Here is a 23428-nt window from a genome sequence, read left to right as displayed (position 1 = left end):
AAGGAATAGTTCACCCAAAAATGAACATTCTGTCATCATTCACTCACCCTCAAGTTGTTTCAAACCTATAATGAGTTTCTTACTTCTGCTGAACACAAAAGACGATATTTTGAAGACAACATTCTTCAAAATATCTTCTTTTGTGTTCAGCAGAAGAAATAAACTCATATAGGTTTGAAACAACTTGAGGGTGAGTAAATGGCAGAATTTTCATTTTTTGGGTGAACTAAGTCATTCTTGCAATTTCGACAAAATCTAATCTGTCAACCAGCTAGATAATTGTACCTAGCTGACAAGTTGAAAACGTTAACAGGCAGAATCCTCCATCCCTACTGTTGAGCCCTGCAGGTGCAATGCGATTCAGTGACAAACAATAACTCCAAGCTCTGAGTTTTTGCTTTAACTCGCCATAACGAACAGCACATTACAAGACATTTGAGGTTTGGTCAAACTAACTCGGAGTAATAGTAACAGTGATGCTTGTTTTAGTAAGCACTACTAAATATGTTCGGATGAGCTGTGGTTTTCTCTTAACATTTGTGCGTTCAGCAAGTTCTGAGAAGGAAAACAACTTGCATACAATGTGCCTGATTAAGACAACATATCAGAGCATTGATAATAAAGAAAATGATCTGTCCATATCGAAATACTTATTATTTTGCACACAAAATAAAGAAAACGTATTGGACTTACCACCACCATGAATGGAGGAATCCAGGGGGCTCCCCTAGCGTAATGTTCTTCTCCCATCGGATCTACAAAAGGCAGTGAGAGGAAAGTAAGGAGAAAAAGAAAGAGAGGGGTTGTGAGATTGTAGATAACATGCAAAACATTTTCCTGTCAGACGTTCTGCAGACTGGTCCCTGACCCAATCCAGATCCCATATATCATCCCGCTTTTTTCCACCACAGCATCACACTTGTTTTCCTCATTCCATCCTTCTACTACACCGGAACTCCACGTTATAGGCGGAGAGAAGAAAGTCCTGCTGGGAAGCCCCAACATACAAGTCATAATTCTGATGAGATTTTGGTCTGAATAAGAAGATTCAGTGGGCAATTTCATTCTTTTTTGGACTAATACATCAGAACTGCAGGACGTGCTTGATAATAAAGACTTATTTAAACTGCAATAAGCCGTGAAAGTGATACTGTTCCTCAAGCGTCTTTATGATGGAGACGGAGTCGAACACGGAGAAGTGAATTTTGAGCTTCGGATTCACGCCTAAACAGTTAAAAACACACATAAATGTCAAAATGCCCCGCTTGATAGGTATGCGCTTAAACATTGTCGGTTTTGTCTTAATTCAACATAAACAATTGAGAAACAGGTCGCATGTGTATCAGTATATTGGATCCGTGCATTCGGTATTAAAGTGACAGCAGCCTAATAAACCTGCTGCCGTCTGTGTCATTAATGTGAATCAAACAACAAAAGACAGAGAAAATCTAGGGATGCACTGATATAAAAACTTTGGCCGATACCGATAACCGATAATTCTTTATATTTAAAAGCTGATAACCGATATATTGGCCGATAAATCTGAATCAAAATTTTTATATATTTTTTGAGAGCCTGATTACAAAAACAAAAGTCTCAAACTTTGGCTGATACAGATAACCGATAATTCTATATATTTGAAAGCCGATAACCGATATATTGGCTGACTAATCTAAATCAAAAAATTTTTATAGTGATTTCAATCATATTTCAAGCAATTCAAAACCGTAATGGAGGATGGTGCGCATCTGAAGTGTCTCAGCTGAAGGAAATAATCCATTATTTATCGGCTTTAATATATCGGCCAAATTTTCTTATCGGGCCGATAACGATAACATTAAAAATGAACATATATCGGCCGATACCGATATGGTGGCTGATAAATATTGTGCATCCCTAAGAAAATCCCTCACTGCTCTTTAGTAGATTTATTAGGATTAAGAAATCTATATTTAATTTATACAGTTAAGACCATGCAGTGTTGTTTTTACATTTGATTATTTTGTCTTTTTATTTGTATTTCACAGGAGTGCTGTATTTGTTAATCTGTCCCTAATCTCCTCCAAGAGAATATGTTGGATGTTGCTTGCCAATAAATAAAGAGCTGTCAATTCATGATACTTTCTCATCTCTTAATTTTTTTTTATACTTAAAATAAATTGTTGTTAAGAATAGTTGGCTTTTTATTCATTTCGGTAATCCGTGTCGGACAATAATGCTTCCAGTGATCGGTAATCGGTCCTAAAAATCCTGATCGGAGCAACCTTAACCATGACTGTTTAACTCAGAAAATGAAAGCTCAAAGAAAATCCAAAGTTTCCCAACTGGTAGTTACAATGTTGATGCCTTCCCACATCTCATAAACACGACTACTGCTACATGACTTGAAACCAACGTCCTTACTCCACTTTATCCTGGTCAATCTACCATTGTGGAGACCTACAGCAGGCGTTAGTGTTCTTAGAGCCATGACCCTAAAACTTAATCATGGCTTCTGTTTTTCCTACACTTCACTCAGTCCTCGGGGCTCACTTTCACTCTCCGTCCCTTCTGCTTGTGTGGAAATGACCAGGGCGACTCTCATTAAGGCCATAATCTTGGTGTATTTAAGAAACGTTCCCCTTTGTAATAGGTGAGTAGAGGGACCTGAACTGACCGTGGAAAGTGTGAGGAAAGAATTAGCCTATTATAACAATTATATATGGATGATTACACAGGAAAATGTGGTGAAGAGAAAAAAAAAGAAAATCTAAGAGGATAGAGAGGATAGGTTTGTTCACTGCAGCTGAAACTGGATTACCGAAGCAGGTCTGAAGGTTAAGAACACATTATCAGTCAATTTCACCTCGTCGGGCTGCCAAACGGCACGATAAACATCTGACCAACTTGCGGTGCTTTTGAGAAGTGCAGCAGAAAGTCAGGGAAACAATGCTGCAGAGATGCCGCCGAGTCAACAGGGCGGAAAAAACAGCCTGGGGTAACAGAGCAATGAGCGGAAATGACCGTTCACAAACACACTGCAGCTAAAATCCAACATAAACAGCTATTACTAGATAATTAATGACAAGTAATTAATAATTCTGCACGTGGTTGGTGCACACATAGATTCTGAGTCCATAGACAAATGTGGAAAAGCAAACAATTCAGTATATTTAGGATCAATCAATACATTGATGAGTCAATGTTCTTATTAATCTGAATATTTTAAGATATTTACTTAAACAAGCAACACAATTAAATGGATTCTAAAGTAAATGTGGATGAAGAAAATTCCTGAAAAATGTTACAGCGTGGACTCACAACATCCTGACCAGTTCAAACCAAACAAGTGGATTCAATTTGGATTTTATAGCATTACAGAAAAGAACAAGCTTGATAGAAAACATGCTCTTGTAAGTGATGCCATATCACCACATTAGAAGAAAAAGTATATTGCAATGCTTGACAGATTGCAAAATACAAATATATATTGCAAATTGTAAGCTTTTACATATTACATGCCTTTCCATCTGTCATAATAAAGAGAAAATTGAGACAATCTGTCAAAAACCTGTTTAAAACTTGTCATTTATTAGGCAAATAACAATCTGAAACAACTAAATAGTCTTTATTCACACATAATAACCAAAAAAAAATTATATATTTTATTTTTATTTGAATGGCCTCCTCTGGCCTTGATTACAGCTTGTATTCGTGCTGGCAGTGCTTTTATGTACTTTTCCACAGTCTCTGTTCTTATTGACTTCCAAATAGTTTCTAGTTGTTCCCAAAGACTTGCTTTTCATGAAACTTGTGTGTGATCTATCTTTAAATCCAATAAATCCCAACAATAATTATATTTTAGTATTAGAAACACGAATACTAATACTTGTATTGGAAACGAACTGCAAAGACAAACAAGAAGTGTCTTGAGAACAAGTTCATCAGGCTTATGTTTTGACCAGATTTTAACCCTATAGAGAATATTTGATCTCACATTAAACGAACTGGGAGACATTTTTCAACTATTCGTGAACCGTTTGAAGCCATCAACATTGAGTGGAACAACTTCTTTCTGTAAAAAGCTGTCTGAAAGTTAGTAGCGTGCTAAGCTACTTTATCTACAGTATTTGTGAAATTCTTGCTAATTTCCTGACCAGTTATTTGTGATTAAAATAATAAAGACCACTAAATACTTTGCTATTTGTTCGCAGTCTATATCACTTATCATAAAACGTGTGTGTGTGTGTGTGTGTGAGAGAGATTATAGTCTTACCTCGGAAAGGAAGGTCTGTGCTGATTTCTGAGCCCCAACATGCAACAAGTACTCGTACACGTATAAAGCTAATCTAGAAGAGAAGAAAGAAACAGGCATTATAATTCACGGTATGATGTTGAACACTTAATTTCATTCAATAATGAACAATATCAATACAAATATAGTACATAGGCTATTTTTCATAAAACTTGCTAACATCAAACTTTATGAAAACCAACTACAAGTCAAGTTCTCAGTGCAGATCGCCTGTGTAGCTGCCTATGTAGAGCGTCCCATAAAGGCTCCATACAGGTTAGCATGCTCAGAACACGTTTTGCGGTTAAAAATCATCCATAGTAAAGCACACTCTGTGTGTACAGCCCCTCAGTAGGTAGCTGCTCATGTAGGGAGCTCACTAGGTTTTAGAACAGAGCTACAGACTGCTGCTGTCACTGTAGTTTGGATGTTGTTCAAAAGTGTCAGAAAGAAAATCAGTGGCTACAGACAACTTGCTAGAGACTGTTGATTACACAAGTACACACAAAAACCCATCAACCACAGCGTCTGCGTATCCGATCTCCACAGTCCGTTTACTCCGTGAAAAGAACCAAAAGATCGGCCAAAGCAAGCATGGCTGGAGTTGTCACGGCAATCAGACGGCACCATCGCGGTTCTTGTGTTTTTGTCATTTTCTGTATCCATTATGTCTGTTGTTTAGCCGCTTGGGCTAGCAATTACCCAGCTCCCAGTGTACCGCAGGGCTGAAACATACCATCCCTCCGCTCCGATCCTTCCTTTCCTCTTCCATCAGCCATGAGAGAAAATAGCTCTCCTGGCAAAATTACATCGAGAGATGGGCACAATTTGGTAGAAACAGGGTTTTTGCCTGGATGCGGCACATTTGGGGCAAAAACATTTATTTCCACCACTGGTAAGGTGATGATGGCATTCACAACAGAGCTATTCCATATGGACATGTGTTGATGTCCAAATCTGACTCTTCAACACAGAGATATCATATTTGCTTATTTTATGTATAATTAAGCACTACTTAAACAGAAAAGATAACTTAAAGGTATAGTTCACCCAAAATACAATAAAAATCAAAGGGGTCCGGTGTGTTTTGGACCCCATTGGCTTTCATTGTACGAATAAAAACAGCTGAAACATTCTTCTTTTATGTTCTACAGAAGAAAATAAGTCATACTGGTTTGGGAACGAGTAACATGATGACAGAATTTAAATTTTTGACAATTTTTTGTCCCTTTTCCACATTAACGAATAGCTACAGTGAGACTGACAACAGGAAATGGGAAAAAGAAAACATTGCGAACCAAATTCGAATTTGTCACCCACGAGCGCCACGGCTCAATATTTTAATTGAAACAGAGCTAAAAATGAAATATAAAAATTATATGGCAAACTTAAACGAAACGAAAATTAGAAACATTATCTTGGCAACTGATGCACGATATATCGGCCACCATATCGGTATCGGTCAATATATGTTCATTTTTAATATTATCGTTATCAGCCTGATAAGAAAATTTGGCCGACATATCAAAGCTGATAAATAATGGATTATTTCCTTCAGCTGAGACACTTCAGATGCACACTGTCTTCCATTATGGTTTTGAATTGCTTGAAATATGATTGAAATCACTTCAAAAAGGAAAATACAGTTAAGTGCAACATACAGCGCAAGTCTGTCATATAGACTACATAATATTATAATGAGAACATTATAATTGTGTGCTTGGGACATGGCTTTTAATGGTGAGACCTGTTTTTGTAATCAGACTCTCAAACATTATATAAAAATTTAGATTTATCGGCCAATATATCGGTTATCGGCTTTCAAATATAAAATATCGGTTATCGGTATTGGCAAAAATTTTCATATCGGTGCATCCCTACCAACTAACTAAAATAAGTTGAAGTTGAAGCAGAAAACCCGGGAATGAATAACAACTAAAATTGAAATAAAAATAAATTAAACCGAAATATCAATATTAAATAATAATGATAATAATAATAAAACTGACAAAAGCTCATTATAAAATTACTAAAAAATTTAAAACGAAAACTGAAAATACAAAATATTTTAATAAAAACTATAATAGTATATAGAGAACACTGATCTGATGGAGCGCTCTCTCTCACACAGAGGCAGAAGCGAGTGTTTGTGTGGAGCAGGAAGCGCGAGGAGGTGAATGAGTCGGTGGAAGGAGGCATCCAGGCTGGCAGGCTCATAAATAGCTGAGGAGAGCTCCTCTGATCAGCCAGTCAATGACTGTGATAAAGCTGGATATGAAAGACAGGGAGGAGATCCAGCGCTCCATCACTGGCGCGGGAGAGTGAGCAGAATGACAATGCCTCCCACCGAGAGACAGTCAACGACGACCATAAAACTGTGGATGAGAGGTTCAAACAAAGTCCATCTAAAGCTTTATTGCCACAAAGGAAGGATCTACTGAATTAGCAAGTCAGCTATATCCACTCGTGAGGTTTTAAAATTAAGCAAGACTTTTCAGTTCATGTGATAGGCAAAACAAACAGAAGTATGTGTGGGTGATATGGCAAAAATATCATATCACAGCTTTCACAATGCCCGATCTTATCAAGATTCTTCTTCATGTTGGTTTTTAAGACTATTTTGCAAGTTACTGAGCAGCACAGCCAAACTAAATTCCCTGAAAACTAAAATATAGTGTATAAAATACAGTATAAATTAAGGGATGCACCGATATGAACATTTTGGCCGATACCGATAACCGATAATTCTTTATATTTGAAAGCCGATAACCGATATATTGCCTGATAAATCTAAATTAACATTTTTATATAATTTTTGAGCGCCTGATTACAAAACAAAAGTTTCACTATTAAAAGCCATGTCCCAAAACACATTATAATGTTCTCATTATAATATTATGTAGTCTATATGACAGACGTGCGCTGTACGTTGCACTTAACTGTATTTTCCTTTTTGAAGTGATTTCTATCATATTTTAAACAATTCAAAATCATAATGGAGGACAGTGAACATCTGAAGTGTCTCAGCTGAAGGAAATAATCCATTATTTATCAGCTTTAATATATCGGCTGATATATATAATGATATGAAACATATATCGGCCAGTACCGATATGGTGGCCGATATATCATGCATCACTAATAATAATTGTGATAAGACCATGGATCGTGATCCTGCCTGAAAAAAATCATGATATGATGTTTTGCCATATCGCACACCCCTATGACAGACTACGTACAGAAGCTAAAATTCAGAACTGATAGTCAGAAAGGTCTAGGTTATTCTACATAAACTAGGGGGAAAAAAGCCAACATCAAACTGCTTAAAAAAAAAAAAAAAACTGGCTCTAAATTTTTCAGTTTTCGAATCGTGGCATAATTTGCCTACTTATTTAGCTAAAACTATTCCAATGAATATCACTATACATTTCAAAACCTTGTCTGAATTTGAACGGCACCCATGACACTCGTTCAAGCTCCGCTGAAGACCTTAGTCAGGGAAAATGCCATATTTAATTTTACATGAATGTAAACAAGGCTGTAAAGGACAGTCCATTCAGATGAACCGTCTATACATTGGCGTCACATATCACAACCTTTCAGCCTCGTCCAATGGAAATTTTCAGAAAAAGATATGTTTGCAATGTAAACAAAGTACACAACAGTATGAACAATTGAACATACAGTATGTCCGTCCCTCACTGACATTGGCATTTGTATAAAATTAAATATGGCATCCATCTTAGCTCAATGTACTAGTGATGATTTTTCATGTCCGATTCAGATTCTTTTACAAGCAAATTTACTTGCCCTATAACAGCAAAACTGTCCATAAACAAAAATAGTAGCCATTTGCAATTAGAGGCAATATGTGTGCAAGTCCGGAATAGAGATCAGCCAAAATAAAACTAAAAGCCGATCGTGTGTTTGAAACAAAAACGTCCAGACTAATTTATGGCTGGTCGACCGGTGCATCTCTACTATGTACCCACTGCAAGAATAAACAAAAAACACGTGGGATATAATTCTACCATGGCATTTTCTCTGTAGAAGTGCATTAAATCAAAACTCAAATGAACTTAAAGTGCAAGAAAGCATATAAGCCTCTGAAAACAGCTGTGCATCATAATAATATCCAGATATTTATTGGTTATGAAATAAACTACGAGTCTCATTCATTTGGGGCAAAAAAAAAAAAAAAAAAAAAAAAAGCAGTTACGTGTCTCCGACTGACCAATTTAGTCAAGAAAACTGTTCCACTTTGCAATTTGCTAGTCATTTAGCTCTCTGCCTCTCTCACCATAAGCAAGAGTTCAGGAACGCCAAAAGGGTTCGACCTCTGGGCTTGAAGAAAACATCTAGCGGCCGCCATCTGCTCAAGTATGAGGGAGCGCGAGATGATCCAGATCAAAATGTGGATTCCCAGGAGTGGGCTGATAAAAATTTCATGGCAGGGAGGCCCATGTGATCTGGGTGAAGAGGGGTACTGTGAGCTTTGGTACAGGGTACCAGCACCTGGCCCTGATGCATTATTAAACACATTCATTCAACTGCGTCTTCAAGGAGCACCTTGTGTAGAGCTGTCAGGAACATGGAGTGTGAGAGCCAAGAACAGGACCTCTGGATTCCACAGGTCCCGTCTGAGGGATGGGAATTCCAGCTGATGGGACGCAACCCTGAGGTGCGGGCAAGACGAAGCGTCTGGCCCGGCTGAGAGAACAGACACTACAAGCAACGCTGGGATACGGCCAAAATAAATTACATCAAGTTCATTAGATAAGTTAATCACAGCAATTTCAGCCGCTAACAAGTACATTCTTCACAACAACCTCAAACAGATCTATGTTTTATGTTCGAGCAAGTCTACACCTAGGATGGCTTGAGGGTGAGTAAATCATGGGATCATTTTCATTTTTGGGTGAGCTATCCCTTTCAGGTGTTATGAATGTTTTTAGCACGTTGCAATGTGGATGCTAAGATGATGTGAATGTTTTTCCAAAATAAAAGTATGTATCTATGCTGTTGTTCAGGTGTTATGGGTGGATGCCATGTGGTTAAGTTAGAAGGATACTTCACCCAAAAATGACTTTATTTCTTTTAGGTTGTGTTCACACTTGGCAGGTATAGTTTGATTAAAACGAACTCTGGTGCGATTGTTCTGTTAGTGCGGTTCCTTTTGAAGAAGTGTGAACGCCCCAATAAGGGGACCGAGACCGCTGAAAAAAATGGGTCTTGGTCCTCTTTCAAATGAACTCTGGTGCAGTTTGAATGAAATATGAATGCAACACAGACCAAAGACATGTAAACAAACCAAAAACAGGACATGATGTCACAAGATGCGACTCTAAAAAGGACAAAAAAAAAAAAAAAGAGTTTCTACAAGCGTGAACACACCCTTAACTTTCTTCTGCAAAATGCAAAAGAAAATATTTTAAAGAAAGTTTCAACTACTTTTGTCCATACAATGAAATTCAGTGGGGGTCCATATTTCACATTACTGATTTTCATTGAAGGGGGGGGGCATCCATCTTGATGAATATGACACAAATGAAACTGACCAATAAGAGGACACTTTTACTCACATGTGACTTGCATAAACACATTTTGGTACTCTTTGAAATGTTGCCCTGTGAAAGCGAACCGAACCAAGAAGAAAATGCTACATTGTAACAAATTAAGTCCTGTTTCAGAACAAAGCAAACGATCTACAGGTCTGAAAACACTTTAAGTCACTTTGAACAAGCCGCATAATTTGAGGTTCATGTTCGAAGCACAAACGGTGTGAGAAACGTTATGTGCTGAAGTTTCGTAATTCTTGAATATTAAATCTCCATTTGAAAGGTACGAGCAATAGTAATAGTGATACTTGCTTTAGCAGGTACCTCTAAAACAAAAAAAGAATTATATTCTATTTAATAATTAATAGGGATGCACTGAAATGAAAATTTTGGCCGATACCGGTAACCGATAATTCTTTATATTTGAAAGCCGATAACCGATATATTAGCCAATAAATCTAAATCTAAATTTTTGTATATAGTTTGAGAGTCTGATTACAAAAAACAAGTCTCACCATTAAAAGCCATGTCCCAAGCACACAATTGTAATGTTCTCATTATAATATTATGTAGTCTATATGACAGACTTGTGCTGTATGTTGTACTTAACTGTATTTTCCTTTTTGAAGTGATTTCAATCATATTTCAAGCAATTCAAAACCATAATGGAAGACAGTGTGCATCTGAAATGTCTCAGCTGAAGGAAATAATCCATTATTTATTAGCTTTAATATATCGGCCAAATTTTCTTATCAGGCTGATAACGATAACATTAAAAATGAACATATATCGGCCGATACCGATATGGTGGCCGATATATTGTGCATCCCTAACACTTAAACCATTCAAATGCATCTGTCTTCATACACCAGTCTCTCTCATATTCAAATGACTGAGAGCAGGTGTTAATGTATGCAAACCTGATCAGCAGAATCTCTCCAGAGGAGCATGGGACATATAAAGAAGCACATTATGGAGATGGGGAGGGGTGGTAGAGACCTCGTCACAGGAGCCTGCAGCACGCCGTCTTAAAGCTCAGCCGCCTTGTTCAAAAGCCGAAAAGAGGTCTGCTGGAGGGAATGCCCAGACGGACAACCCACGAGTCTCTCAGCCCCTTACCCTTGTTTTCCAGATCTACAGTCTCCCTCTGGGACAAAGCCTTGCCAATCGAGGCGCTAACTCAGAAGAGCTAACTCCAGTGATGTTGAAGTATAGGTGTGTTTGAGGTAAAAAGAGCTGATGTTACTGTACTGCTACGGTACATCTGCAAAATAGCCTCACCGTGACTCCCTGTAGCGCTGTGTGGAGTCTCGAGCGCGCTGGGAACATTAAACACAGGTCAGATTGCTTGGCCTACAATACAAAGCCAGGTGTGAAATACTACTTTCATAGTCCTTTTCCCCCTTCCTCTAAGAGAAGGAAAAAGGGCCATTAAACAATAGTTCACCGCAGGTTGGATGTCAGCGTCATGGGTTTCGTGTCTGTCTGGTGATCAGACGTCATGAAAACTGTGGCATATATACGAGAGTTTAATGAATTATATGATTTGAAAAATGATTCGCATAAAGCTATTATATGACTTCAGAAACAGTGTTATGATTGCAAGTAAAAATTAAATGAAAACATTTCCAGTTAATGAAACGAAAAAGTTTTTAACTGTTGTTTTGATCAAAAACATTAAAATATTCTTACTGACCCCAAACTTTTCAATGATTTGGTTGCACCAATTTCGGCCGATACAATAACCGATAATTCTTTATATTTGAAAGCCGATAACCGATATATTGACTGATAAATCTAAATCTAAATTTTTATATAATTTTTGAGAGCCTGATTACAAAAACAAAAGTCTCAAATTTTAGTCAATACCGATAATTCATTACGTTTGAAAGCCGATAACCGATATATTGGTTGATAAATCTAAATCTAAATTTTTATATAGTTTTTGAGAGCCTGATTACAAAAACAAGTCTCACCATTAAAAGCCATGTCCCAAGCACACAATTATAATGTTCTCATTATAATATTATGTAGTCTATATCAGCCGATATATATTGGCTAAATTTTCTTATCAAAGCTGATAACGATAACATTAAATATGAACATATATCGGCTGATACCGATATGGTGACCGTATACCGTGCATCGCTACATTCAACACAGTTAAGCATTTTAATTGATACTAGTAGTGCATTAACTTTGGCAACCCTAAAATACTAAAAACTAATATAAAAACTAAATAAACGTTCTGCTCTCATCACATCAAAGAAATCTGCCAAATGTATGCCTTGAGCACACCTGACATCTCGCCTGAGGCTCTCTGATAAAACCATCTTTAAACATGAACGAATCACACATAACCGTCCTACAAAAGCACTGTTAGAAAATCATGTTTTCAACCCTCCCATCAATTATTCAGATGCACGAGACAAGAGAAAAGAGCGAAAATGACAAGTTCCTAAAAAGTTTTCTGACGAAAAACCAAAGCGCCGCATCCTCGCGTCAACGCTGCCAAACTGAGGATCCATCTGCTCTTTTGGCCAGAGACGATGCACTTTCAATGGATCTGTTTTTCATAGTGTTTTAATGCTCTGCCACACTTTACACTGAGTATAGAAACTCTCCACTACTGAGGACACAATCAATTCAGCTGGAATTATGTATGCTAAGGTGAATCATTCATTCAAGCCATTTCTGGACATGCAAAAGCCATGAAACATCTCATAATTATGAGTGGTCACTATCAGCAAAGAACTGAACAATTGAAGCTGACCACAGGTGCAGAGCCAAGAAACTAGTCCTAGTACGAGAACAACATCGCCATGTGAGGGTCAAAGACGAAAAAGGGTTTTCAAGCATCAAAACAGTAAGAGTCATACAGCTCTGAATAGTTGTTGTTTTTCAGTACATCAGAATGGGTCCTGGTTAATTTGTTTGTTTGTTTTCTGAGCAAAAATTAAATATCATACATTTTTACCATGATTTACAGAAAATATCATTCAGTGTAACAATCTTGTCAGGGAAATTTACAACAACAAATCTATTTATGCCGTATTAAAGACTAATTACTTGAACCCCAAATGCTAATTACTTGTAATTTTACATTTTTAAACTTTGCCACTATTCTAGGTTTTGCCCATTCGTCAGCAAACATTTTAAATGCAATAAAATATAGTATACTCACTTATTCTTTTATATATTTTAATACGTACAGGTCAGAATAAGTATGTTGTTTCAATTTTTACATAAATATAAGTGTGGAACATTATTTCACCCACATTTTGACATTTTATTCTCCCAAAACTTTAAAAGTAGACATTTTACTTGCATTTAATGCATTGTAAATTTCTCTTGATGTGGACATCTAAATGTCTTGACCCATGGACACTTATCAGCCATCACTGAATTATAACACATGCCGAACTAAAAGAAACTTTTGGACAAACCAGGAAAGGTTTGGAATTAGATAAAACTCAGATATAAGACTGTTTTCGTTTATATACGGTTCCTGCATTTCCATGACTTATCCATGACCTTTCCATCCATTCATAATTACCAGATGAGGATTTCTAAAAGTCATTTCATAGAGAGAGTTCTTTTGAATGCATCATGTAGACAATTAAACACATTAGTCTCCAATAAGACCCTTATATATTTCAGAAAGCCTATACTATAAACATCCCCATAGAAGCTTTTCAATGATTTTGGGAAGCATGTTTAAACTACACCACACACATAATATGCACAAAGCATCATAACTTGGATTTCTTGCCACAAAATACAGGCCCTAGCTTATATATTTAAGACAAAAGTTTAAGAAAATAGAGAATTTTTAAAACTTAAAGTGGAGCTATGATCAATGAATAAGAGCAACTCTGTGTGTTTTAAACTGACTATAAACTTCTACCATGTCAAAAACCATCTCTGTTTCATTACACTAGTTTGCACAGTCTAACATGGTTCTGCTCATCAAAGACGAGATCTTGGGACTTCTGTGTGTCTCGTGCACAAGAAGCATCTGAGCATCTACATCATGCATTCATTTAAACTCTGCATCTGCATGCTACAATTAATACTGCCTGAATGCATTACAAAGTTACTTTAAAGCAAGCTCGAGCAGCGTGCATAAAGAAAAACACACACATGAACAATGCACGGAACCTGCAAACAAACTACTTCAGTGCAGAGCATCAGAGAGCGTGCATGTTTTACTCTATATGTGACACAAGGCACAAATCCACTTACTTCTCTCTGGCTTGACTATCGGATGGAACGACAGCTCCTTTCCCTTTGGCGTACATGGTGGACTCTGTTTGAAGACTTTTAACCTACTCAACACCTGTCAAAGGAAGCGGCCAGGAAAACGGTCTATCTCCATAGCTACCCGCTTAGTGTTTTCCTCCCTTTTCGTACATCTCCAGCATTGGCCACAAATCAGGCACAGTTTCTACTGGGGGAACTTGAAACAGTCTACTGGTGGATTTTTTTTTTTTCAATCGCTGTTCCAGGATTATTCTCTTCCTCCCGCTGCTGTGGAGAAGAGGAGGGGCTCCTTAAAGGGGAAGCAGCGGATTGTTGTGCTGTCTAGACCTGTGTAAATCAAACTTCACTGGAAACTAAAACATGTCATATGCAGAGCACTAATACTAGATATTGATATTGGGATTATCAATAGGATTTGAAATGTTTCAAAAATAAATATATTTATTTGACAAAAGAAGAGGCCATCTCATGTTGATCTTTATTTGTAATGTTCACTCATGGTAATCAAGTTTTTTTCCTTTATTTTTTGTATTTTTTGTTTACTTGATATTCATTTAAAGACCTCGAAATATCAAATTGAAGAGTTTCTTTTAGACCACGACTGTTAGCAGAAATACACATTTAAAATGGTTTTATTATTTATTTTTTAAATTCCGGGAAAATTAACCAAAATATTATTATTCATCATCTTGCACTATGAAGATTATTGTCTAATCAAATGGTTTCTGGAATTAAAGGAGTGGTTGATGATGTTGTTCATTTGATCATGAACAACATCTGCAAAGTTACAACGCTCAAAGTTCAATGCAAAGAGAGATATTTTATTTTACAGAAATCGCTTTTTAATGGCTGGTAGGAACTACAACGAGCTTCTTCCTGGGTTAGTGACATCACAAACCCCAAAATTTACATAAACCCCGCCCCCGAGAACACACAACAAAGGGGGTGTGGCCATGTTGGGCTGCTTTAGAGAAGAGGAAGAGTTGTTGTAGTAGAGTGTTGTTGTCATGCCGTCATTTTACGCCGGACTGATTCACAAACGAGGGTCAATTCAACACTGGATTTGCACAAAAGATTAACATGACGACACATGCTAGTGGATGAGTTGAATCAACTCCACAGCAACTACATAAATTTATCCACTAACCATTCAGAAATGTCCTAAATGTTGTAACTTCTTCCTGAGTCTCTCCATCAGTGTCGACTCCGGTTTGAACAATGTAAGGCTGAACACCGTTACTGACAATCCTCATTTTGGCTGCGTGAGATTCTCCAGCTTTGTTGTTGTTGAGCGACCGAAGCGCGAGCTGTTAAAGCTCCGCCCTCTTCTGGAAAGGGGGCCGGGAGCAGCAGCTCATTTGCATTTAAAGGGACACACACAAAAATGGTGTGTTTTTGCTCAAACCCAAATAGGGGCAAATTTAACAAGCTATAATAAATGATCTGTGGGGTATTTTGAGCTGAAACTTCACAGACACATTCTGGAGACACCAGAGACTTATATTACATCTTGTGAAAAGGGGCATTTTAGGTCCGCTTTAAAATTTCCCTCTCACAATATCATCCGCAGATGTCTAGAAAGTAGCGAATCGTGATGTAACTAAAGCCTACTGGCCCTTTAAAGGGATAGTTCACCCAAAAATTTCCAGATGTAGGTGAATTTTTTTCTTCAGTTGAATAGTAAAGAATATTTTTAGTTGAAACCGTGGTCCTTGGTGATTTGTCAAACGCAAGTCAATGGCTACCGTCACTTTAAGAGTCAAAAAACAACATCTGTCATTATGCGACAGGAAGCTCGCGCTCCAGACTGTCGTGAACGTGCGACTGTTTGCCGAGGCTGTGGATTACAGGTAATTATGTTGTAAATAATGTTCAGTTTCTTGCACTTTGCTTCACAAGACCTCAATGTATCGCCAGGAGACGTGGGTATTAATTTTGTTTTGCCTGTATATGTTTTTTTTTTTTTTTTTTTATCTCAAAGTGACGGCACCCATTGACTTCCATTATATGAATCATCTACATTATATCTGATACATCTATAACAAGGGTGAGTAAATTAACAGCAACTTTTCATTTTTCAGTGAACTATCCCTTTAAATTTATTCATGAAGAATTAATCAATTAAATTAAGCATTTCCTCCTATCTACACACATCTTATTTAAACTTCCAAAAAGTGACTTGTATTTTGAAATGCATTCGTCAGGTTCTGATTTACAGCATGTATAGGGCGCATAATGACACTAGGTCAACAAGGACACCAGTGTAGGACAACTAACCACATCGTCTCCATTACACAAGTGATGTTTATCCAGAATGTTCTTCCACACTCTCCGGCCTCCTCCTGCGGTTCATGAGGCATGGCTGAGTCATGTTCAGCTCTGGCAACTTCATCTTTAAATACCAGTACGTCTGCTGGCCGACATGTTGGATAATATACATCTACCTGTTAGATATGAATGACTTGCTTCAGTGTCCCTTTAAGACTTTGAAGGGTGGAATGCCAGAGCTGAGGTGATGTTTTCATGCTGTTTTTTATTGTGGGAAAGACAGAGCCACTGCACAGCTGACTGCATGTTTGTAGGGTTTGCCTTTTCCAGAGAACGGAAAAAAATTCATGTTGATGACTATATTCCACAGGCGTCTCCCGATGAGAGAGAGCGAGAGAGAGACGGAGGGCAAGGGAGAGAGACGGAGGGTGAAAGAAGAGAGAGAGAGAGAGATGGAGGGTAAGGTGGAGATAGAGGGAATGCAAAAGATGGAGGGCGAGGGAGATGGAGAGAGCCGAGACACTCTGAGAATAGCAAATACCTGCATTCTCCACCTCTGCAGCAGAACCACAACAATCTGTACTAACAGACCCCAAACAAACACAAAATCTATCCTTGAATGTTTTATATTAAAAAAAGGTCTTTAAATTCAAATAAGCGTGCTTGAAAAGGCATTTAATGTCTTCTGTTTCTAATCATGAAATGTAATGAGATGTATAAACAGACACGCCCAGTTAAATGGCAACCAGGGGTGCAGTTGCATTCATTGTTGACCGCTGAGAGAGTGTGTCATTGGCTGTGGGGTGAAGGCAGATCGAGCAGAAGTGCTTGTGGAAAAACGCTGCGCTGTGAACAAGTGTGGTGAATGGCATCATTGCGTGGAAACGCACCAGACCTCAGAAGCTTAGTGTTTCAGTAAGTTAGACTGTGGCAATGGGAATGAGAGTCTTAAAAACATACTCCCTGATCCCCATTCTTTCACATTCTTTCTCTCCAGCATTCCTTGTATGTTCCAAAGGGTTAAAGCATGGGAAGGTAAGCCCCTGCTGGTGGATGCTGGAACATACAGAACATACTTTTATAATGTAAGGAACAGTTCAAAAGTTTGAGTCTGTAAGATTTCTTTCTGTTTTTAAAACAAGTCTCTTATTCTCACTGCATTTATTTGATTACAAATACAGTAAAAACAGCAATATTGTGAAATATTACAATTTAAATGAACTGTCAGTGTCAGATGATCCTTGAGAAATGATTTGGTTCTTATTATCAACAAAGTTGGTGCTTAATATTTTGTTCAATATCATTTTTTTCATGATTCTTTGATGATTACAGCATTTATTTGACAAAAATCTTTTGTAACATTATAAATGTCATTTTTGATCAATCTACTGAATAAAAGTATTCATTCTTTACAAAAAAAAAATAATAATAATAATAACTCCCCCACCCAAACTTTTGAACAGTATAGAATGCGCCAGAGAAACAAGCGCGCCGCCATCTTTATATTGTCTTTGAACTTCCGTTTTCGCAGTAGCTCTGTATATTTCTATGGCATCGCTGTCGAAGAATAATTAGCTAGTGAAGTGGATTTACTTGTTGTAGAGTTAATGAAAGTTATCGTGAGCATTGTAATGTATAAAGCAGATGTCTTAACAAATGTCAGTCGACCGGGAAGATTTTAAAACGAACAGTTCATTCATAAATACGTAAGATCGCTGTGGAAATACAAACCGGAAGACAAAAGACAACGAGCGCAGCGCTGAAAAGGGGCGGGGCTACATAAGGTCTATAAATCGTGAATATTTTAATATAGTACAGAATATGTCTTAGTGCCAGTTATTTGAAAGAAAGAAAGAAAATACATATTTTAACCCTTTCTGCTGTTTTTGTCATCACAGGTCATGATTGCTGCTAATGAAAGGTACTGTGTGTGATCTTATAGAGTCATCCGCCAATCACATGACAGTTATGGCTCAGGTGATTGGCTCAGAACTAAATTCACATGAGTGAAGATGGTCCTGCACCAGTGAGCAGCTGTTATTGAGATGACTGGGAATGCTAATGGATAGTTGTCTTCAGGTGTTATTATAGACCTTCACATTCTCAATATTTTCATACTCATAAGGAAATTATAATACTTCATAAACAAGCAGACCTCATATCTGTCCACACCATTCTCCCTCTAGCACACACATATAGTTTCTCTATTATTTTTACTTTTGTATTTAAACTTTTGTGTTCTGAAGATAAACGAAGGTCTTACGGGTGTGGAACGACATGAGGGAGAGTAATTAATGACAGAAATTTCATTTTTGGGTGAACTAACCCTTTAACCTTCATGTACTGTTGCGGGTCATTTTGACCCGTTTTGTTTCAACACACTGATGTGTTGTGAAATGTCCATACAGAAATTGTATGCGTTTGTACTGTTCGTGGGTCAATTTGACCCATATACTGTAGACAGCCATTCGAAATCAACTAAATATAAAATATAAAGTTGTTTTACCTGTTAACTGTCTGTCCAATTTTTTTGAGCAAAGATATGAAAATGACTTTTCCAACTCAAATTGTTAAAAATCTTGAATACTTCAGAGCACAGACTTATGTTTGGTATCTTTTTAAAGGGAACACTTCACAGATTATTGTATTTTTTTTTAAAAGAAAAGTTTAAGAGAATTTATAGAAGTTTAAGTTTATGAAAATGTAAAAAATAATATATATGTTTAAATTGTATTTACAAAACATGTTCAACTCTAAAACTTCAAGAAAATCAAAGCTAAACATCTGAACAAGTGCTGTGCCAAATTTTAGGTTGATATCTCAAAAAATGAACTTTCAGTAATATTTTGTTTGTGCGCAGTACCAAACTTCTCCACTAGATGACATCCAGACTCCACCGGTGACGCTTCGATTTCCATATATGGTTTGAGTGATCTGAACCATATTTTTCCATACTTTTCAAAATATTTATGAAGTAGACATCCTATTCAGAAGAAGTTTGTGCAGTAATGTTAATATTTGATTTGAATTCAATCTCTAAAACACATATAAAAACATACGGAAAGAATCAGAGCGTGTGTTATCGTTTGGCACCACATCACAAATGAAGAATTTATCGCTATTTATCAATTGCTCTGTCATTTCTTTTGAAAATCAGTCACCAAATATGAAAACTAGAGTCTGAAAGCTTTCAAATGATATATAGTTTGTCAAGATTACTTTAGGTTTAGACTAAAATATTATTGTTAAAAATTCAGTTTTAAAAATAGTGGTTCAAAACATTTTTAGAAATCATAAATTCAGATATTTATTCTTTGTAATGTGTGAAAAGTATTGAAATTAAAAGTTTATTATTTGTACATTTTTTCATAGTGTGATTTTATTGAGTCCAGTTAGGGTCAATTTGACCCGGACCATACAGGCAGTCGCCAGAAACCGAACCGTTCATGAGGGTTAAAGTGAAAAATTGCTCAATGAATGCGTCATTTGCTGATAGTCTCTTCCTCAGATGAAGTTACAGTACGAGTGTGTAAACATGTCTGTAAACATCCCTGCTGGAGACACATGCAGTGAGACGGCAGACACACACACTTCACCAATGTAAGCAGCAGCTGAACCCTGAACTGAGCTAAACACTGAGACTCCAGAGAGTGGCTTATGTAAATATTATTTTGGTCAGACTGTCTTCAACCCTGATGTGTAAAGCAACATCCCCCTAAATCTCCACAATATATGATAGTGATTAACTGAGTATTGTTCTGAAGGAAATGTGTATGACTTTCTTTTTTCTGTGGAACACAAAAGAAGATGAACTATCCCTTTAAGACTGAAATTATGAGTTCACGATGAATTAAGTTCACTCAGGGTTAAAGATTTAGAATAACCCCCAACCAGAAAGTTGCACTGTGATGAAGAAAGCGAAGAATTAAAACAAAATGTACCCTGAAGTAGTAATGCTAAGCTGCACAAAACAGTTCCAGCGCTCTGTGAAACGTGCCTGATTTTTGACATCCGCAGTGTGGGCACCGGAGCCAGATTCTCGTCACGACAGTTGTGCATAATGTGTTTGTGGTTTCCATATTGAATTGGGTTGGTAGGGGTAGCCTTCGAGAAAAGGATCTCATTATTAGTGCCAGCGAGAAATCTTCCTTGCTCTCGGTTGCGTGTTGTGGGTGTTGGAGGAGTGGGGGATGAATGTGTGTGTGTGTGTGTGTGTGGTTGAGGAATAAAAAGTGGGAGAAAGTGAGCTAGACAAAGTGAAGTAAGCTAATGTGAAGCATACAGTATGTATGTTGATTTTACTGTGATAGATGATGGCAGAGATAGAGGCTCTGTTGAGCTGCCTCACTGCATACTACTTAGGGAGCTGGATTGTAAATCAGCATACTAACCATTTTAGAGCCTCATAAATGAATGATTTTGCAAATCACAACAACACATGGTGTAATGAATACACACAACACACTTACACTGGCATAACATTATGACCATCTTCCTAATATTGTGTTGGTGCCAAAACACCCGTCGAGGCATGGACTCCTGAAGGTGTGCTGTGGTATCTGGACCAAGATGTTAGCAGCAGATCCTTTAAGTCCTTGTTTGTTCAGCACATCCCACAGATGCTCGATTGGACTGAGATCTGGGGAATTTGGAGGCCGAGTCAACACCTCAAACTCATTGTTGTGCTCCTCAAACCATTCCTGAACCATTTTTGCTTGTGGCAGGAGCATTATCCTGCTGAAAGAGGCCACAGCCACCAGGGAATACCGTTTCCATGAAAGGGTGTACATGGTCTCAACAATGCTTAGGTAGGTGGTACGTGTCAAAGTAACATCCACATGGATGTCAGGACCCAAGGTTTCCCAGCAGAGAAGCATGCCCAAAGCATCACACTGCCTCTTGCCTTCTTCCCATAATGCATCCTGGTGCCATGTGTTTATATATGTACTATATAAAGATTTTGATAAATGACGCCAGAAATAGTTTAAGCGTGTGCATGTATGTATGCAAATGTGTGCTTATTTGCATGTGTGTGTACCTCTGCATTCTAACGAGCAGCCGTCGTCCAATCGGGATCATTGGTGTGTGTGTGGTGAGGGCGATCCGGATCACAACAAGGGTGTAGAGGTGGGGGTCTAACAGAGAAACGTGACCTACATCCCCCTACACACACACACACACACTCTCAGCATCTCATTAACATAACACACATATGTGTGTACAACAAACAAGCGACAGTGACTTGAGACGGGTGAGGATGGAGAGATATTTACGTCACTCTCTTTGTTTATTTTAATCTGCGGCGCTCATCCCGTACTGCCTATTCAGCAAGCCTGTTTTCATTTGCCTATCAGCAGATGCCCTTTTCTTGATTTATAATGCTCACGGCATCACCTCGCCGACTCAGGAGGGAAATATTTAATTAAACTGGAGATGGGTGGGCCTCTTGAGCCGCTCGCAGGGTGTTTCTCAGGTATAACCGAACCCGAGAAACCAGCGTAACTTGACGGAGACCGATTGTTAAGGATCTCTGAGGATGCGTAATGCTGTCTAAACTACATCCCTCTGCTTTTTACTTTTCACTGTCTGGAAAACCTGATTAAAATATGCAGAATCTCATGGTTCGAATGAATTATTACTGTTCCGAAAAGTCTACAAGAAAGTGAGTTCCCAGAATGTGGTCTCAAAGAGAACTGTGTGTGTGTGTGTGTGTGTGTGTGTGTGTTGTGCAGCTGGTGGTATTTCTCTCCGTCATTTCCCTCTCAGTGCATTTGTGTTAGTAGCAGCCGGCTCAGGACAGCCATTAATCACAGGATAAAATGATAGATGTTCTTCACAGAATAAGTGGATGCAGTGTGCATGCTGAAATAACCTGCTGTGCTGCTCAACACACACACACACACACACACACACACACACACACTACAATACACTAGCACAAAACATCTCCAGAATGCACACATGTGGGGTTTCCATGTTTTATGGGGACGTTCTATAGACATAATGATGTTTATACTGTACTAACTGTATATTCTGTGCGCTAACCGTAAACCTGCCCATCACTGAACACTTTCTGCATTTTTACATTTTCAAAAACACATAATTCAGTGTGATTTATAAGCTGTTTTCCTCATGGAGACCAAAACATTTTGTCTCCACAACATAGGGAATATCTGAACCACACTCACACACACACACACACACATAGACACACACTTGTATATGTGGTTTACAGGGACTCTCCATAGACATAATGGTTTTTATACTGTACCCCTAAACCTACCCATCACAGAAAACATTCTGCATTTTTACATTTTTAATAAAACATTGTTTAGTATGTTTTTAAAGGATTCATGAAATGTCCTCATATTTCATGTTTACGTCGTAATACCAGTGTAATACCCATGTCATTATACACATTTGTGTCCTCATAAATCACAAAAACGCATGCACACACACACACACACACACACACACACACACACACAAAATAATAAGCACCTGAATCAGTGACTCAGTGAGCTGAGTCAGAAATGGATCAGTTCAGTTTGTGAATGAATCATTCATCATATATATATATATATATAAACTAGATGAACTGATTCACTAAAAAGAACTGACTCAGAAAAAAAATATTAATTAAATTGTTTAAAATGTATGCAAATATGTCAAACAGTCAGGACAGTACTAAATGAAAGAAAAGAAAAAAGTAAACTAAAACTTCATAAGTGAACAAAATCATCATAAAAACGTATTTTTCTTTTAGTGCTGCGTTTTGACATTCTGCAAGGGTCTGATTCTGTATTCTGAACTGAATATATGCAGAACTGATCAAGATGAGTGTCTATATTAATAATAAATAAATAATAAAAAATGAACAACAAACAATACATCAACTCTAAAGCATTTATGCTCTTATTTCTGTGTGCTGTACACTCATACTAGAGTCAGAAACTAGTGAAATACTATTGAAAATCAGCTTCATATTCTAAAAGTGTGTGACTTTCAGAGCTCAATAATCAGAGCGTCATCCAGCCCTGATCACACACTGATAAACGAGGATGAA

The 23428-nt window shown here is 37.6% G+C and overlaps 1 protein-coding gene across 2 annotated transcripts in view; it reads right to left on the bottom strand.

The window, feature by feature from the left end:
• Positions 1-14418, bottom strand: part of zgc:110158 (uncharacterized protein LOC553590 homolog) — a 75006-nt gene extending 60588 nt beyond the window's left edge. The window contains exons 1-3 of one of the 2 annotated variants that reach the window (XM_051916343.1): positions 14077-14418; positions 4256-4328; positions 694-755 (exon numbers count right to left, since the gene is read on the bottom strand). In XM_051916343.1, the coding sequence (XP_051772303.1) occupies positions 694-755; positions 4256-4328; positions 14077-14132 (191 nt within the window). In that variant the 5' untranslated portion in view covers positions 14133-14418. The remainder of the gene's footprint in view (positions 1-693; positions 756-4255; positions 4329-14076) is intronic. The other variant, XM_051916333.1, reaches the window with a different exon arrangement.
• Positions 14419-23428: the final 9010 nt, after the last annotated feature.

Source organism: Ctenopharyngodon idella, chromosome 2 (assembly GCF_019924925.1).
Source record: "Ctenopharyngodon idella isolate HZGC_01 chromosome 2, HZGC01, whole genome shotgun sequence".
NCBI classification, from domain to species: Eukaryota; Metazoa; Chordata; class Actinopteri; order Cypriniformes; family Xenocyprididae; genus Ctenopharyngodon; species Ctenopharyngodon idella.
This window is presented reverse-complemented; position numbering and strand designations above follow the sequence as displayed.